The sequence below is a fragment of the Paramisgurnus dabryanus genome, chromosome 2 (assembly GCF_030506205.2).
Source record: "Paramisgurnus dabryanus chromosome 2, PD_genome_1.1, whole genome shotgun sequence".
In the NCBI taxonomy this organism is placed as follows: Eukaryota; Metazoa; Chordata; class Actinopteri; order Cypriniformes; family Cobitidae; genus Paramisgurnus; species Paramisgurnus dabryanus.
In genome coordinates, this window is record NC_133338.1 from 58,021,712 (window position 1) to 58,041,663 (window position 19,952).

Below are 19,952 nucleotides of genomic sequence, written 5' to 3' on the forward strand. Positions count from 1 at the left end.
AAATTTGCAAAGTAATATGACAATGGTACATCTATTCCCTAATGACTGATCACCAAAAGGATAAATTGTACCACATGTCTTAATGCAAATTGCATAAAGGGTTAAAAACTAAATTGCTTCTCTGTTTGTCCTTTATCAGGTTGAAAGCTGTAAATCCTGGCCAGAGATGTCTGGCCACATCAAGGACAACAAACTTTGCAGAAACACAACCTAAAAGTCTGGGATCTGGGTGTGAAGAAAAATTCAAAGGCCATTTTACACCTCACTACACTATACCATCATGAATAGCGATGGCCTCGAAATTTGCAACACTAATTGTTAGAGATAAAATCCACCCATCTTCCCAGTCACACAGTCACACACATACATACATGCATACGTATATACACACACACACATTTTCCAACGCAATCTTGCAACATATCTGGTATAGACGTAAAGACTATCCAGACCTAAACACCATGCAACACACCACACAACGCATACTTACTATTAAAATCTAAAAATACCTAAACAATAATCTTACTGTTGTTGGGATACTTGTAAATCAGGGCCCATGATTTTCAACCTATCACTAACAACAGCACAAACATTGTCAAAATGATTGAACTTGAAGTGCGGGCATTTCTACTGATCAATCAAACAATTTACTCCACTCCTAAATATTTAAATGTGACTTAGTCAACAGATCACATATACACCTATACACATATTTACGTATCTCTACACCTGCCCATACACATAAACACATAGAAGTCCGAGATTCTGAATCTTTAAATTTATGGAATACACATACTCATACACATGCCTATACACGCATACATATACATCTACACAAAGGCACATACCTGTACACATACACATAGAAATCTAACAGATTCTGAATCTTCACTTGTACTCATGAACTCAACATGTTCTGAACATATTCTAAGTTTATCTTAGGCCTACAAGTTGTTTATGTGAGAAAATTAAGAGTATTTTTGAAAAATTAAATATAGATGTGTGCAGGTTATGATTACAACTCTATGTGTCTACTATTATTATTATTATTATTATATATGGACTACAATGTCCATACCTAAATCTATTATAGCAGTATAATACTATCACTGTTATAGATACACCCTATAATATGCATACCTGAAGATCATTTTAATAATTTCTGTTTTTATTTTCATATAATCTATAATATCCATCCTTGAAGGTTATTTTAACATTTTCTGGGTTTTATTTTTATACAATCTATAATGTGCATACCTGAAGATCATTTTAACAATCTCTGTTTTTATTTTCATATAATCTATAATATGCATACTTGAAGGTTATTTTAACATTTTCTGGGTTTTATTTTTATACAATCTATAATATGCATACCTGAAGATCATTTTAACAATCTCTGTTTTTATTTTCATATAATCTATAATATGCATACTTGAAGGTTATTCTAACATTTTCTGGGTTTTATTTTTATACAATCTATAATATGCATACCTGAAGATCATTTTAACAATCTCTGTTTTTATTTTCATATAATCTATAATATGCATACTTGAAGGTTATTTTAGAATATTCTGGGTTTTATTTTTATAATATGCATACTTTAATGTTATGTTTTTATTGTTTTAACCTGATCTTTTGCATCCTCTCCTTGAATATCCAGAGACCAAGTACCTTTTTAATTCAGCTAAACTCCAAATACAACAGTGGGAAAGAATGATGGTAATTTTACAGATCAGATATATTTGACCCTATCGTACCACTTGCTCCTTTTCCATACTATAACATCTGCATTCCTGTGCTTACAAAGACTATTGTTACACATACACCTGGTGGGACTGGGTGTTCCGAGGGTGTGCCATTGGCAGTGCCCTGATCTTCACCTTCACCATGTTCCAGTACTGCACATCAGGCACCTTTTCTGATGTACACAGGAATCCACACACGCTGCCCTTGCCCTCAGCCCACTGCAGATACCTGTGTCCTCACCCCACTGCAGATACCTGTGCCCTCACCCCACTGCAGATATCTGTGTTCCAAAGACTCTAAAAAAAAAAAAAAAAAAAAAAAAATTCTTTGCTTTGTCTGACCCCGCAGGTACCCTATTACAATTCACCTGCGGGGCCAAGCGGGGAAATACTGTAAGAATTTTGATTGATCCTGACCAAAAGGTCAGCCCTTCCTGGGAACACAGCATGGATGCCCGAGAGTGCAGTGTGTGTGCCCTGTAGGTGCCTGAGGCAACAAGGACATCAAAAGATAACTTTTATGCAACACAACAAGTTTTCCTCCAGGACTCACGGCAGGGGACCAAGACCCCCAAAACACCCCTCTCGGGAACCAGAACTTTATCTCGAATACAGGAGACTCCCTGGAGAGTTACACTTGATTTTCAAACACCACATGTTAATCTGTGACAATAAACAAGTAAACTTAACCTAATGTTGGGAGACAACTCCTACCTTAGAGATGTTGACCAATCACCCACTGTATGTATATTAGGCAACACCCCTGAATTTTACAACAACCAATCAGTAGCAAACTCCTATATGCTTTGTCTCTCTGGATATTTAAGGGAATGATGTAAAATGGTTCAGTGGGTCTTTCTGTTCATGGAAATTCACCCCCATGATGCTGTATCTTTGATACAGCATCATGTATTTTATTTTACTTTGAGAAATCTGTAACCAGATATTCATCACTTGCCAGGTATGCATTATTCTCATTTGATTATATTTGTTTTCTCGTATTTGAATTGGAATGTGAATTGGCTTCTGAATTATGTTTTACCTACCTGGTTAATAAATTGTTATATTTGATTTTATTCTGTGTTGCTCGGTAAATGTTGACACTGCAAGTAATATCGTTGTATCCGTAGTTACCGTAAGGACTGAAATCAGGCTAGGATCGGCCCAAACCCAGTTAGATAGTGAATAATACATCAGCTGAGGATTTGTGAGATACGAATAGCAATTGGCGTTAGTTTAAGTGTACTTAGAAGCGTGGAGGCTGTGTTTCCGTTTAGAGTAACATTTCTGATTACTCTAAATAGGGTCAGCCTCAACCTCTGTTTATTTCAATGTTATTCTATTCATTAATCTTGATTAGAAATAATAATTGTAATAATTAAGTGTCACCTCTAAGGGGACTAAATAAAGTATGTTTAAAGTTGAGCACGCAGAAAGCGGCCGCTTAAGCGTATAGTCCAACCTCTGGCAGCGACCAACACTGATTCGCTTACGACCGTTGACCAGTATATTAATTATGAGGCCCGTACTAGGATCATGTGCGACTGTGAGAACCGAATGAACGAGTGTAATACCAGAGCTTTATCAGAATAAATAAACAAACATCCATCTAAATTCTGTAAGTTTTAAAAGTAATAATCAATCAAATTTGTAATATAAAATAAACTAAATCTTTGTCTTTGGAGTCAGATTAGAGATAAATATACCTAAATTACGTAACGCCAAAACGTCATCTGCAAAGCTCCGGAAAAGACCGAACGCGCTATCAATCCTTCCCATGCGGTTTGGACTTCGTCATTGGGCCAAACGGATGGATGGGGGATATAAAATTTCACCCCCTTACACAAGCGATCCGAGCTGATACCAAACGTGACGCGAAAACACTGTAGATCACTGATTGGTTTGACAGACTCGTCACTACAGCGTCATCGCTATAATGTAAATATTAGCTTTACCTTAGTGCTAGCTTGCTGTCTCGAGGAAACATGTTGTCTTCTGTGCTCTGCTAAGTTCCCAAACTCCCTTTTAGCGATAAAGAAATATCCACAGGTTGAGAATCAGGGACACCATAACAGTTTTTTCCATTCTTGCAGTTTGTGGCGGAACATTCGCGATGCGCACGTTCGCATATATGCTTAAATGCAACTTCAATGAGGCTCAACGGAGCGCCGTCGACTGACGCCACCGGTGTTTGAACAGAAATTGTCATGTGAGACCGAGGTAGTGATAAACGCGATGTGCAAACATCTATTTGTGGTGGTCCATTTTTATTTTGTGGCGAACTGAGAAATAAATGAATGTATGGGAATGTACAACGGCGCTCTCACTTGTATGATGTCACAGCATTATGCAGCGCAAGTATAACAACATGCCTATAATCCCTCCTACTATGAAGTGATACTAAACTCGATGGAAAAGCTAACCACGCCAAAGTGAGGTGAGCTGACCCGACCCAAACTAAACTAAACCGTGGGGTACTATGCAATGGAAAAGCACCATTAATGCTTTTTTTTGCTGGACTGTTCGCCGGAGACTCTCCTGACTGTCTTCCAGGCTCAAAGGTGGGATGTTTCAGATAGTCGTGGACCCGTTTAATTTGATCCCCCTCAGTTTCCATTTCCGTGGGTCCTTGTAGCTTCTCCCTCGACTTTCCGACACTTGCCTTCATCTTTCCTTCCAAGAAGTTAGCGATCACTGCATCAGTTCAACTAAACATCCAGATCTCACCCAAAAAAATCACTTGGGGAGTAGATCCTTTTCTCTCTATTTATCCGATTTAGCAAAACATATATAAGAAAGTCTTTCAGCACCTACAAGTTCGTTTTTGAGTAACCAATTGTTAAAAGTTTGCACAAAATAAAACGACGTCACTCACGACACGACTTTCCTCGGCGCCATCTTGGCTCCTCCCCCTGGATGTTAAATGTTGAAATCTGTACAACTGAATTTTTGGACGCGAATTTAAATGGACTGAAAATTGCCTGCTGAATATTTTACTTCGTATTTTTAAACAGACCGAATATTTTAAAGTGAAATCTTTAAGGTGAATATGGACTATTGAATTTTTTATAAAGAAAATGTGTTTGAAATGTTTTGAAGTAAAATATACACAGCAACAATATACACGCATGTTGAATTTCAGCCTTTAAAAATGCAAGACCTAAAAATACAATGCATTAAAATTCAAGCATGGTTAATACAATGCATATTTTTTCAAGTAGTACAATTCAACAGGCTGTTTTATTTCAAAAACATATGTCATTGTTTTTCTTCCATAATAACTCAGCAAGGTTAAATTGTAAAGATATAGGAGTTAAGATTGAGTTAAAGTTCAGTGCATATCATAGGATGAAGTATAGGGCTGGGTTGTGTACAATATCAGGTACAGTATTCGGAAGTTTGATAGCATGCATACAAAAGTAGTTTAAAAATGTTATAACATTATGTGCCACTCAATTTAAAGATCCAGTGTGTGTTGTTTAGCGGCATCTAGCTGTGAGATTGAGAATTGCATCCAACTGCTCAGCTTTTTGACACAGGGTTTTTATTTAGATCAACATTCACCACAAGAAATATCTGCAAACTGGACTGAAGCAGAGATCAGGAAGCTCCTTATTATTCACACTGAGAATATTAGTTTCTCCACATAAAACACACACAAAACTGTGTTTTTGACATGCATTGTCAGCACTGTAGAGAGAAATACAGTAAAATGTGCTGAACAAGGTTCATGTAAGTAAATAATGATTACCTGAACGGTGACTTCACAAAATTATCATTTACAACAAAATACAATCAATAACATAAGAGCTTAAACCTATATGACGTTGTATTAACAAATAAAGTTCTTATCAGTTCTTATTCTGTGAAAAAGCTTTAAAAAAATAAATATTCAGGCACAAAGGATTGTGGGTATTCCTTACAACATGTGCAAATAAATTTTAATTCATGTTATCTAATGAATGAAGATCCAAGGCACTACTTCCAGTTCCAAAATATAAAAAGTCTTTATTCAAAACATGGCTTACTTGGAAAACATTCAAATAAGGACTCAAACACTGCACACTGATGCATTTCGGCCATCCATCCTTCGTGACAATAAAATCTATAATATGACTTACCATTTCCACACAGTTCATTTTGTACATGAATTAATTGTGTATTCATTATCATTTAACTTAGGAAAATCTAGTTCTCAATAAATTTTAATATTACTATGTAGATATTAAGAGGGTTAATTTAATATATTTGACTACACCAAAAAGTTTGTTTTTCATAAACAAATGAGCCGAATCAAAGACAGGTTAATTTCAAGGGTATTTTTTCTCGCAAGAACCTGTAAATAAAGTAATTTTGCTTAATGAATGACAAAAATGTATAATATTTCTCATTTGCATATTTCTTAAAGGCACAACATGTGTGACATTTGCACTTCTTAATGGGGACTTCATGTGGGACTGCACATATTGATCGGTGTGTGACATCAAACCATCGCAAGAGTATTGCTTTCCAATCGCTCTCGTGATCATTTATAGCCCAATCGTCTGCGCAGTGTTAGTAGTTCACATACGGAAGAAATAACTTCTAGCGCACATCGCTCTGTTGTTGTTGTTTCTATCTAGCCACACTGTAAGCTTACATTATAATGAAAAAAACTTTATTTCATTACATCATCCATAACTGTTGGGTGCTGCCCCTTTAAGAACAGTGAGCTTGTGTTATGAGACGCGTATCTAGTTCACACTCCAGTATAGTAGGTGGCGGCAATGCACCTTAACGTTGGATGCCACCCGCCATTAAACATAAGAAGAAGAAGATGACACGCGTAAAGCGTAGGTTCAAAGGGGAGGGAAAAAACAAGTGAAACATGTGCCATGTGTACTCGTGTTTAAAGGCTGTTTCATTAAAGATGTTTTCAAGATTAAGCATAATCTAACTATTCCCAGCGTGGTAAGAAATAGATTTGTTTGTTATATTTGTTTAAAGTAGGGCTGTCAAAATTAACGTGTTAATAACGCGTTAACGCAAATTCATTTTAACGCCACTAATTAGGGTGATTAACGCAAAGCCCTTGGTCCAGCGTATAGTTGAATATATTAGGATGCACCCTTACTGTGACCCGTGCTGTCTAAATGAGTCAGAGGTTTTCATAAAAATAAGAACATTAAGCTCTCGTCTAGCAAATCTAATGCTCTAAAGTCTAAATAGTCATTAAAGATCTAAAATGATGTATTTGTACGTTTTCTGAGAGGTGACACATCATAAATGATCTAAGGCAAAGACGGGTCTTCATCCACGTAGGGCTGCACGATAAATCGCATGCGATACCATGCACATCACATCAGCATGTCGGTTCCTTGATTAGTATTAAATTGCCAACAGCTGCTTTCAGATGGCGCGACATTAACTGCACAGACCCGTAGTTCCCTGACAAGCTGGGCCATATCACATACATATCGCAGGCGATACATCTGCGATAATTAAGGCGAAATTGACCCGACTGTCAGTGAACTACGGCTCTGTGTAGTTAAAGCTGCTCCATCTGAAAACAGCTGATGGCGATTTACTACTACTCAAGAAACCGGCATTACTGACGTCATGCGCGTGACAAACACATGCAATTAGTCGTGCAGCCCTACATCCGCGTATTTTGGTTTACAGCTTTTAAAGCATGCAGAAATGTAAAAATAAATTGCAGGACTTAATTGCTTGATGTTAAAAGGGTTATTAAGAGAAATAAAGTTCGGGACCTGATTAATGTTTAAAGAGTTATTAAAGGACAAGTTTGGTATTTTACACTTAAAGCCCTGTTTTCAGATTGTTTATGATGAAATAGAACGGTTTTGACTGAAATTTCGACATATGCGTGTCTCTCACCGAGAAACTCACCGAGTGTTCAGGGGTGTTCACTGGTATGCTCACACAAAATCGCTGCAAAAGACGCATTCCAACAGGTTTTATCGTAGTTTTTGCCAACTCCATTGACTTGTATTAGATGTGCTGTGAGGTACGGTATTACTCCACGCCGGGAACTTTGTTTCTATTATTGCAATTGGCAATGGCAGATTAGCGCCACCACCTGGGCTGGAGTGTCTATTATTCAAGCTCTCAGCGGAAGAATGTACGGGTGTGAGACGTTTGGAAAAATAGGTCCACAAGTTAACAACGAATGCTAAAACAGCTGTTGGAAAGCATCTTTTGCAGCGATTTTTGTGTGAGCATATCAGTGAACACCCCTGACCACTCGGTGAGTTTCATGTCTTTGTAAACGAAAGTTTAATGCATTTTAGGAAGGATTGTTCCAGTGCACCATTAAACCCATTGTAGAGGTGTGAGGTGAAACACAATCACGCGAAAATTCTCAGGGCAGCCGCAAATGTCGAAATTTCAGTCAAAACCGTTCTGTTTCATCATAAACAATCTGAAAACAGGGCTTTAAGTCTAAAATACCGAACTTGTCCTTTAAGAGCGACAAGACTCAAAAGCCATCTTCCTCGCGTGCACACAGAGGCGCAAGTGCGCGACTCCGATGTAAAGACAGCCACACAAAATTACAGTTTTAAAAATATCTGTGTTGACAAGAATTCATGCAGGTAGGGCCTATAATCTGGTATATCTGAAGTGAATGTTTGGTTAACTGTGGAAAAATATCTGACGTGTTAACATTAAAGATCCTTGCATTATAGTAGATCTTAAAGTTGTCTGTCTCAATGTCAATCAAAAGTTTAACATATATTGATGTTGTTTTTGACTTTGTGTGTGCTAAATCTATTTATTAAATCTATTAGTTTAAGGTATGGATGTGGTAATTTTGTGGTAATTTGAAATTTTTCTCTAAATTACCTTTGCTGACTTCAAACAGGTTGAAGATTCAAATAAGTCATGCATTGTTTTGAAGTTTTGTAATAGAGAATGTCAAAATATAAAACACTCATTTTATAAAATTTGCTCATTCTGACTTAATTTGTCAGGCCAGCTCACAAATGATGCAGCAGCAAACATCTATATTTGTCCACACCCATGTTGATTAGAGCATTAAAAAACTGAAAATTGTTAAATTAAGGTTAATTTATCATAAATAAAAATGTGAGATTAATTTAGATTAAAGCAATAAACCCCAAGAAGCAGTGGGTTACCAGTGCATTTTATAACAGCTAAGGGTAGTTGTTAGGCACGACGCCATCCGCTTTTAAACAAAAACAAACAAAAAAACCGTTTCATCCTACCTTCATTTGTTCTTTTATCACCTCTTAAATTTTCAGCTAAAAGCGGAGATAATTCCATTTTTGTGAAGAACTTTTGTAAGAGATCAGATTCAGAGCCTGATGAAAACACGCTGTGTTTTCAGTGTTGAGTGAATGCGTCAGTGTTTAAGTTGGGTAAGATCGCCACCCAGTGGATAATAGCGGACGTATGAACTTGACTTATAAACTCCTCAGACAACGTTTTCTCTTTATCGACGAGATGACTCAACAATATTTATTGACATTTATCACAATTAATGTGATCTTTATTGGTTACAATAACCATGATTTATGAATCCTGTCAACTGCCAGATCGATTTCTAGTGACAATAAAGGTGAAGACTACATCTCACATCGTTACATGCGCTTAACATCATCAAGCTGCGGCCATTGTGGTAGTTTAGCGACCTCTAGTGGTGAAAATGACATATTGTGCCTTTAAGTACATGAACAGAATAAAAAAACTCACGTTTTTCATCCACCTTAATTATTTCCTGTTTAGGGGTTTGAGACCACTGCATTTCGACATTTATAAGTAATCTTCTAGCCAGAAGAGATCCCAACTGTTAACAATAAAAATAATCTCCATCAACTGCAAGTTCTCTCTTACTTATCATGAAAGACAGCACTTTTATTCTCTTGACAAGTTGAGACATAAATGGGAATTTGTATTTATCTGAAATCTTGAAAATAAAATGTTATGCATGTTTCTTGCTTATTTTTTTATTTTTCAAAAAGTTTGAGGCCCTATTTACTCTAGAGCAGTGGTTCTCAACTCCATTCCTGGAAGCACACTGCTCTGCACATTTTGTATGTCTCTCTTATCTGACAGACTTAGATCAGTTCATAGAGATCTCTTCTAATGAGCTGATGATTTGAATCAGGTGTGTTAAATAAGGGAGACATACAAAATGTGCAGAGCAGTGAGCCTCCAGGAATAACGTTGAGAACCACTGCCCTAGAGCATTTTCGGTTTAATCCGGCCCTTTGAAATGAAAAAGATCCACTATGGTCTATAAAGGAGTTTTAGTAAAGACTTCTGTCTTTCTTATTTTACAAATTAACAGTTTGTGATTACAATGGTTTAACTAGAAATGAAACAAACACCATGGTCTCTATAGTTAAGTCATGGTTAATATTAAAAATAAATAGTTTGTTACCAGAAACAGTAACTAATCAAAACCATATCATTTTCTGCTATAGTTGCAGCTCTCTTAGTTTCTCATGTGGCCCTATGGTAAAATAAATTGCCCATCAAGATTTTGGGAAAAGCACACATGATATTTCTGTGTCTGGATGGATGAAAAAATCTGATATTGGTTTGCTGGATGCTGTAACTACACCAAAAATAAAATCTTTATAGTTTGCCATACAAACAGATTACAGTTAAAGTTTTTCTGAATAGACTTTGTTTTCAGGTAATTATTTGATCATCAAAATTATTTAAGATCTTACAGGGCTCTGTGTCAACAGATTTTATTCTGGCCACCACTGACACGAGGGTTGTTGTTTTTTTCGAGAGAGAAAATCTATAAATTATCCTTATACTTGGTTTGCTTACCATGTCCATCAATGATCAGAATATCAAAAGTAAAGGCCACATACAGTAGCACTAACAGATGAACTGATTTATTGGCTTTAAAAAATAACAAACCAAAACTGTATCCAGAACTGAGTGCCTTTGAGCAAGAAACAAGAAACAGGCTGCAAACTTAGAGGAGAACCAATCATTACAATAAAGATTTTAAACTTTCTCCAGCTATTATAAATGTTTGTTTGGTAATTATTCAACTTCATTTGTTTCTATTCTCACCTGTTGAAGTATTTTGTCTCTCATTGTAACGTCAGTCAAATCAGAGCTGGAGCTAAACTGCATCTTCACGGCAGCTCTTTGTTTACAGGTATCTGAAACAAACATTGATAAACATACATACAGTCTAAACATCTACTTCAGAAACCCCTTATGTAAATGGACTGCATTTATATAGCGTTTTTAACAGACCTATGGCCATCCAAAGCTTTACAATTTTTGCCTCACATTCACTCACACATTCATACACCGACGGCAGTGTCAGCCATGCAAGGCACCATCCAGGTGGTGTGGTAATTTCATTGCCATCCAAATCTATAACAGTTTATAAAAGTTTATAAAAACGGACCAATGCAAAGTCAATCTCCACTTCCTTTTAGACCACTGAAAAGCACCTTATGGTCAGGGACTTTGCATTTATTCTGCGTCAGAGATAATGAGATTCTTTACATGCATTTTAAACTTTGACATCTTCATAACTAAAATGATGAAAAGTATGGGTAAATTCTCAATTCATTCAGCGAGTGGGAGCTGATATAAATAAAGAGAAGAAAATCACGAAAAGTAATTCAAATGCTAAATACAATTTTAAAATGTAACAAACACAACAATATTCCATATACATATAATCAAGTATCAAGGTCATGTATAATGATCATGTAGGCAAATTAACCACACGTGCAGCTCATTTCCAGGTGTTTTGAATTAAACATTAACACATCCACCAGATGACTGTGAGGTCACATTGATGAAGCCCCGCCCACTTACAGTCCTAGTTTTCACCCTCAGCCAGTTGTACTCTGTCCACTAGATATTATTGTCTCAGACTGTATTAATCAGATCTATTTGAACTGAAAGTGCTCACTGTCTGTTTGTTTGTAAGGAAGTGAGGAGCTGTATTTGCATTTAAAGCTACAGACATTAAAACAGCATATTTTTGCTCTCACCCAAATAAGGTCATTTTTGACATGCTGTAATAAATGACCTGTGGGGTATTTTAAGCTGAAACTTCACAGACACATTCTGGACACACCTGAGACTTATATTAGATCTTGTAAAAATGACATAATAGTTGCCCTTTAATTTAGCAGAGGAACATACAAATGAGAGAGTAAATATACTGTATGATTATTAGCTGATATTAAAAAGCAATACTACAGATTACCTTCTTTATAAACCTCCACTTCACACAAAGTAAGAATCTTGGCATCTCCAGGAAGAAACACATTGATATAACGTCCTACCATCCCACCACATGAGTAGATGAAGGATTGACCTGCAGGAATACCAGAAATAACAGCACACCTAAAGAGAGAGAGAGAGATGAAATAAAGAAGTGTTTGGTTGTGTGATGATCTTTTAACCTTCATAAGCACAATAAACACTGAAAGAGCTTCTCACAGTGGATTGTTGTTGCCGTTGTTCTCTAAAGAGTTTCCGATGTGAATCTCTGCTCCATTAATTTCTTCTGGACAGCAGTCAAATCTGCTAGTGATGACAACACTGTTGATACAGTAAACATCACGCAGATCCAATCTCCACCATGGGTTACTCTCGGAAACGGTTTGTGTGCATCCAGTAAACTGCTGTGAGAGACCTCGATTACCATCAATACCCTTTTCAGCAAACCAGTCTTCAAATGTTGAGGATTGCGTAGCGTCTCCAACTGTTGAAGATATCAGAGACTGTGTGTGAGAAAAGGTTTCTACTGAATCAATGCCAAAGCAAAAGATTTGATGGGGATTTAAAGACTGCTGTTTTTTGCCTGGAGAAGTGGGTATACTCCTGATTTTTTTTAAGCCACCCCCAGCTTTAACAACACTGTGTTAGTTCACTCCATAATGGGCCAGTATTGTCACTTAGCTGCTTGACTTCGCAGCATAAGGATAATTATGAAATTAATATTATTACTGAATATTTAGAATTTAGAAGTGGGTATACCCCATGGCATCCAAGGCCCTGTTTACACGTATGGTTATTTTGAATAACTGTGACATTTTCCTTCGTTTGCGCCCTTTGTTTACACGCAAACAGAGAACTCGCCCCTGAATTCCGATTCTTTCTAAAAACTCCAGCCAGAGTGGAGACTTTGAAAATCTTCGGTTGCACAGTTGCATGTAAACTGAGACATATAGATGTTTATGCATCCAACGTCACAGTATCCGCAAGACTTTGCACCTATGCCAAAAGTGCAACCTTGTTTAGAAGAGGAACAGGAAGTGATGCGTTGCTGTTTTCGGGATTCTGATTGGCTTACGTTGGCTTGTACGTGTCAATGAACACTTTTCTGAAAACTGACATGTGTGCATGAAGTTATTTTTGAAACCGGAGAAGTTGAAATGTCTATTTATGAAAATAGCTGCACTGAAAAAAATTATTAATACAATTTACTCCATTTTTTTAAGGTAAGTGTTCGCAATCAATTTATTTAAGCTACATTTAAACAAAAGTTTTTTGTTTTGTTTTGTATTTCTCTTTTTTTGTTTAAATTTAGCTTAAATAAATTGATTGCTACCACTTACCTTAAAAAAATGGAGTAAATTGAATTAATATTTTTTTCGGTGTGGCCACGTAGTCTAGTAAAGAAGTGGGTATACTCCATACACCTGCGTATACCCTACACTACAGTTTAGCTTCAACCCTAATCAAACTTAACCACCTGTGATTGTCTAGTGATCATGAAGACCTTGCTTAGGTGTGTTTATGCTGTGCTCTGGCTAAGATTTGAATAACCCTGCATTACCCTATGCAGGCCAAGCGAAAAGAAAGGCAAACAGCAACTACCATATGTTTTTCCTAAACCAACAAAACATGGCACAAGAAAAGGACGTAAAAACTAAGACAGTCTTAAGGGCCGTTCAAACATATAGTTAAAAATTTTTTTTAAGAGAATAGCAGAGTTCACACCAGAACTATATAACAATAATAAATGCAATGAATGATTTCGTTGGGATCACTTTCTGGGCGATTTTTTTTTTTTACTGATGAACGATAAGTTTTTGACAGCCAATCAAATCTATCTGAACTTTAAGTGCATGCGCACTTGAAATGACAGATGACACTGTGAAGAAACTCATTGCTGAGATCTATAAAATAAAATGACCTCAGGTATCCAGCGCTGATGCAGTTGCTCTGAAGTTGACTACATAATGATTTTTATTCCACTACATTGACTACGGCAAAGGTAAGATATTAGATTACACAAACTACTAGATTCACGGTTTAGATTTACACGGCTGCTGGTTAGGGATGGGAATCGCTTGGACCCTCATGGATCGATTCAGAATCGATTCTTAGGGTCCCAATTCGATTCAGAATCGTTTCTTGATGTACGACTAAGCATATTTTAACGTCATACATCACATTTGCTCTCAAAGCCAGTCTGGTGTTTGCGCTTTTGCTACTAGCCTCTGAACTGTCATATAAGTTACTTTAATGCAACTAAGTGATCAATAATTGTATTCTTATATACATATATGTTCTTTTTTGTTGTACATTAAAATCAGTAAAAAATAGTAATTAAACATGACATATTAATTCTTTGGGCCCTATCTTGCACCCAGCGCAATTGACTTTGTCAGTGACGCATGCCCCGGCGCACAGCGGGTTTTTCCCGTCACAGAAGCACGTCGGTAAACTAGGGAATGAACTTGCGCTCCCTGGGTGGGTCAGCGCAAAAAAAAAGGCGTGCTCCGGCGCAAACCATCCCTGATGCTATTTTGCAGTTTCAAAAAACAATTGCGCCACTGACCAGAAAAAAAAGTTTAAAGTCAGTGGCGCGTTGCGCGTTGTTCATTATGCTATTTTAAGGGCGCATGCTTGACCATAATGTATAGCGTGCACAACGCGCATACACTTTGCTTATCTAATCTACACAGATGCAACAGTTATTTTTGCAAATCATAAATTGTTACACTTAAAAATATTAATACACGAGATAAGGGAAATCATAGTGGTGAGCATTGTGGTGATAGTGGCGCAAGAGTTATTTCTCACGCCGGGAAAATAGCAACAGTGCCCAAGATCCGCCCACAAACTCACTTGCGCGTTGCGCTTCGCACTTGCGTTTCAGATCGTTAAAATAGGGCCCTCTATGTTAACCGGCATTAACTTCCATGAACTGACTAACATTAAGCGTCAAGCACAGTGGTTCTCAAACTGGGGGTCAATAACAACCAATAAAAAGCATATCCTCGTTTGCTTTATTCATGCTGCCAATAATTTAAGACTGTTATTCTTACACAAACTAATTTGTTAAACACATTCAAATTATAAATAAAACGTAATATGTGGTAACCTCCTGGTGTCATGCTGGAACAATTGAATTAAAAGCCTGTCTCTTATAGACGCCTGTCTCTTTTAGACGCCTGGTGTGACAATAGGTTTGGGAAAATAAAAGCCCGGGCTATTATTTGAAGTTTTACGTTAAATGATTTGCACGAGTTATGCGCCTTGTGAGCAAATTAAAAAAGTTACCTTTATCGTCCAATGGTGTGGACACTAATATAGTTATCGTTATAATGTGATGGGTCCTTTAGAAACAACTATAACGATACAAACAAAATTGTCAGGATTCTGCCACGAGAGTCTGTTTTATATTTATGTTTTATTGTGGTGGCAGAGTTCTGACAGTCTCTTGTTTCATGTGGAGGTTCATGCCTTGTTAAGTGTGGCATGGCCTCTGGTGTCCCGTCTCTAGGCCCCGCCCCCTTGTTCTCCCTGTTAATTATTCATTATTAGTTCATCCCTTGCACCTGTGTTGCCCTCGTTTAGTTTCCCTATTTAATCTCCTCTTGTCTCTTGTCTTGCGCTGGTTCATTGTGTTCATTCCTGTCATGTCAAGTTGTGCTCATTGTTCATTCAGTTTAGTTTTCATCTAGTCTTGTTAATCATGTTATGTCAGTGTATTTCATGTTGTATGTAGTTTTGCCCCCACGTGGGCTTTTGTTTTCTTGTTCTTTGTTATTAAATGTTCAGTGTTCACTCCCCGATATCGTTTGCGTATGGGTTCATTCGTCCATGTCTACAGTTCCTGACAAAAATAGCTAAAAGCAGAGTTGATGTGGGTAATATACTTATGCCGCAATAGGTAGCCTGTCTGGAACCGAGCAGATTTTAAACCACAATACTGTATGACACTTGCATTACATGCGAACGGCCCCTACACTAATAGGATTTTGTTTCTCTCTCCCTGTCTCATCCTTGACCCCGAGGACAATGAGACAAACAAACCCAGTTCCTGCTGCTGTGAAGGTCATCGCACCACTGATCTACTGGCTGTCATTCAACGTGATGCCCAGCCGATACGCAACCAATGACCACCGGCTGAACCAGTTTAATCCGCTTACCTATCCCTACCGTGTTTATATATTAATGTCTCCCAAGGGTTTTTGTCCTTCTAGGAGTTTTCCCACAGGGTTTTTCTCCTAGGGGTTTTTTCATCTCTGGGAGAGTCAGCCATTGGCTTAAAGGAACAGTATGTAGGATTGTGGCCAAAACTGGTATTGCAATCACAAAACATGTGGCTAAAACTGGTACTGCAATCACACAGCTGGTGGCCAATATACAAAACGACAACATAAACATCAGTTGAGGGCTGCAACTCCACTTTGTAAATGACAATATCCTGGTTATACCACTGTTGTCAGTGATATAAGTATTTAAAATGAAAATGATTTCTTAATGTCTAGTGACATTTCAGGGCCATTTAATGATTAATTTATATACATTTCTTACATACTGTTCCTTTAACTTAGCACTTTACTGTATACGTTACATTATTACTACGCTCACTTGTACAGTTTATTCTTAGCCGCTGTATTCTACTTCTTATATTATCTATTGATTATTCTGTGTTTTCCCCCACATCTACTCATGTAAAGCTGCTTTGAAACAATTAACAATTGTGAAAAGCGCTATATAAATAAAATTGAACTGAATTGAATGTGTTTTAGTGTGGCTTTGGAGAGCGCTCTGAAGATCTTATGCTTTCAAAGTTAGGTTGATATGGGTTGCCTTCCCAAAAATTTTTTACGGTGTTTCATTGCTTCAAAGCAGCTTTACAAGAAAAACTAAGGAAAAAATAAAAAACACAGGAAAATAAGACAATTAATAAGACTATGAGACTGCACGTGGCTTGTCTTAAAGCATATTAAAAACATCACTTAGACATATAAACAACAATTAAAACCTGACATTCCCCATAAGGGCACTTTAAAGAGGACATTTCACAAGACTTTTTAAAGATGTCAAATGAATCACATATGTGAAGTTTTAGCTCAAAATACCCCTCAGATCATTTATTATAGCAAGTTCAAATAGCCACTTTATAGATGTGAGCCAAAATGTGCTGTTTTTGGTTGTGTCCTTTAAATGCAAATGCGCTGATGAAATGCAAACATTGATCACCATAATGTCAATCTAGTTTGAGAAAAGCACTTAAACATGGAAAAGTCATGTTTTTCCAAAGATTTTTATGTTATATCCCCTTTAAAATTACAAGAAACATTCTATCAACAGAAGTTACAATCTCTGCTCTGATGTCTCTTTAGCACGTCTGAGTTTTTAAACTTAAATGCTGGAGCCGGTTAGACGTTGCCACTTAATTCCATTTCCTGTACAGCTCCAGATATTCAGAAAAATTCTGGATGAGGTATCATACATCTGCTACATACCACAAACATTTACCTGCCAAAAACTCATAGACTTCAACTTCATTAAGAGTAAGAATGTGCTGATCTCCAGGAATATGCACATGAACATAACGTCCCTTCATTCCAGCACAATAGAAAGTCTCAGTGGCACCAGATGGAATCGTAACAATGGTAGCACATCTACAGAAAGAGAAGAGAGACAGATGTAAGATTACTTTATTCGTCTCAGTTGAATCAATGATAAAAGATAAAGAAAAGCCATACATGGGGTTACTGTAAAAGTCTTCAGAAAAGTTTCCAACACGAATCACTGCCCCATTTATCCGGAAATAATAGTAACTATCTCTGTTGGTGATGACCACTCTGTTCACTTTATATACTTTTAACAGATCTACCTTCCACCACGGGTTTGTCTCTGTGTTAGTATGGGCCCACGTGTCGCGTCTGCCATCAACAGCATATAAAGAGTTTAAGTCTGCATAAATTGATGACTGGGTGGTTATGCCCAATCGTGCCATGTTCTCTGTTAATGTTTCAAGAATAAAGAGCAGTCAGTAAAGAAGACATCTAGAGAACAAACAATTATTTAAAATGCAAACTATCGCTGTGTTTAATGCTCCGATTCAAATAAAGAACATGTAAAGCAAAGGTTCTTACCTTCTGCTCCATTTGTCTTTTCTTGAATTAAAAGAAATCCTAAAAACCGATGAAGACAAAATTCAGGTTTTAAAGGAATTAAATGTAAGCACCTGTCCAAGGGTTTTTACCCTGCATAAATACTGGATAGACATCGTAGAACAAAGAGATGTTCATGTTTAGACACAAATGTGCATTTATTTTACATTTCATTTGCTTAGTTAAAATCAAAGAAAACAAAAACTCAACAGCTGTACACTGAGAAAAAAACAAAAGATTAAAATAAAATATTTGTAACACATAATGTCCACGGTAGATGGTGAGAAACAATTTTAAAATATCTTTGTGATAATAATTAGAAATATGGAGAAATGTCATTTTGAGATGAAGTGTTATGGTAATACTTTACCCAGTAAGATCAGCAGACAGCTGTTAAACTTCTTCATGTTTGAAAGCTGCGTCTGTCTGTCTGTCTGTCTGTCTTTAACAATGAAGGCTGAGACTTATAACAGTTTGTTTGAAGACAACCAACCCTGTCTCCTATTACCTGTGTCTCCTCCTCTCCGTGTCCATCTCAATCATGTGTCTTGTCTCAGTCTCAATCACACTCACCTGTGTCTCCTCCTCTCAGTCTCAGTCACGCTCACACGTGTCTCCTCCTCTACGTCTCTGTCAAGCTCGCATGTGTCTCCTCCTCTCTGTCTCAGTCACGCTCACACGTGTCTCCTCCTCTACGTCTCTGTCAAGCTCGCATGTGTCTCCTCCTCTCTGTCTCCGTCACGGTCACACGCGTCTCCTCCTCTCCACCTCCGTCACGCTAACAAGTGTCTCCTCCTCTCCGTCTCTGTCACGCTCACATGTGTCTCCTCCTCTCCGTCACAGTCACACGTGTCTCCTCCTCTACATCTCCGTCATGCTCACACGCGTCTCCTCCTCTCCATCCCCGTCACGCTCACACGTGTCTCCTCCTCTCCGTCTCTGTCATGCTCACATGTCCTCTCTTTCTCCGTCACGGTCACACGTGTCTCCTCCTCTCCATCTCCGTCATGCTCACACGCGTCTCCTCTCCATCTCCGTCACGCTCACACATGTCTCCTCCTCTCCATCTCAATCACACTCAACTGTGTCCCCTCCTCTCTGTCTCAGTCACGCTCACACGTGTCTCCTCCTCTCCATCTCTGTTACGCTCACATGTGTCTCCTCCTCTCTGTCACGGTCACACGCGTCTCCTCCTCTCCATCTCCGTCACGCTCACACGTATCTCCTCCTCTCCGTCTCCATCACGCTCACACATGTCTCCTCCTCTCTGTCTCCGTCACGGTCACACGCGTCTCCTCCTCTCCACCTCCGTCACGCTAACAAGTGTCTCCTCCTCTCCGTCTCTGTCACGCTCACATGTGTCTCCTCCTCTCTGTCTCCGTCACAGTCACACATGTCTCCTCCTCTACATCTCCGTCATGCTCACACGCGTCTCCTCCTCTCCATCCCCGTCACGCTCACACGTGTCTCCTCCTCTCCGTCTCTGTCATGCTCACATGTCCTCTCTGTCTCTGTCACAGTCACACGTGTCTCCTCCTCTCCATCTCTGTCATGCTCACACGCGTCTCCCCTCCATCTCCGTCACGCTCACACGTGTCTCCTCCTCTCCGTCTCAATCACACTCAACTGTGTCCCCTCCTCTCCGTCTCCGTCACGCTCACACATGTCTCCTCCTCTCCGTCTCAATCACACTCAACTGTGTCCCCTCCTCTCTGTCTCAGTAACGCTCACACGTGTCTCCTCCTCTCCATCTCTGTTACCCTCACATGTTTCTCCTCCTCTCTGTCTCCGTCATGCTCACACATGTCTCCTCCTCTCCATCTCC

General features: G+C 38.2%; 1 protein-coding gene across 1 annotated transcript; it reads right to left on the reverse strand.

The window, feature by feature from the left end:
* Nucleotides 1-1,814: 1,814 nt before the first annotated feature.
* Nucleotides 1,815-18,670, reverse strand: LOC135743663 (uncharacterized). The gene is made up of 11 exons (XM_065261434.1): nt 18,636-18,670; nt 18,110-18,148; nt 17,717-17,896; nt 17,487-17,632; nt 12,201-12,465; nt 11,965-12,104; nt 10,803-10,894; nt 10,551-10,668; nt 4,242-4,439; nt 2,001-2,042; nt 1,815-1,918 (listed from the first exon to the last, which is right to left on the reverse strand). The coding sequence occupies exons 1-11, from the start codon at nt 18,668-18,670 to the stop codon at nt 1,815-1,817; spliced, it is 1,359 nt and encodes a 452-aa protein (XP_065117506.1).
* Between the last annotated feature and the right edge of the window lie 1,282 nt (nt 18,671-19,952).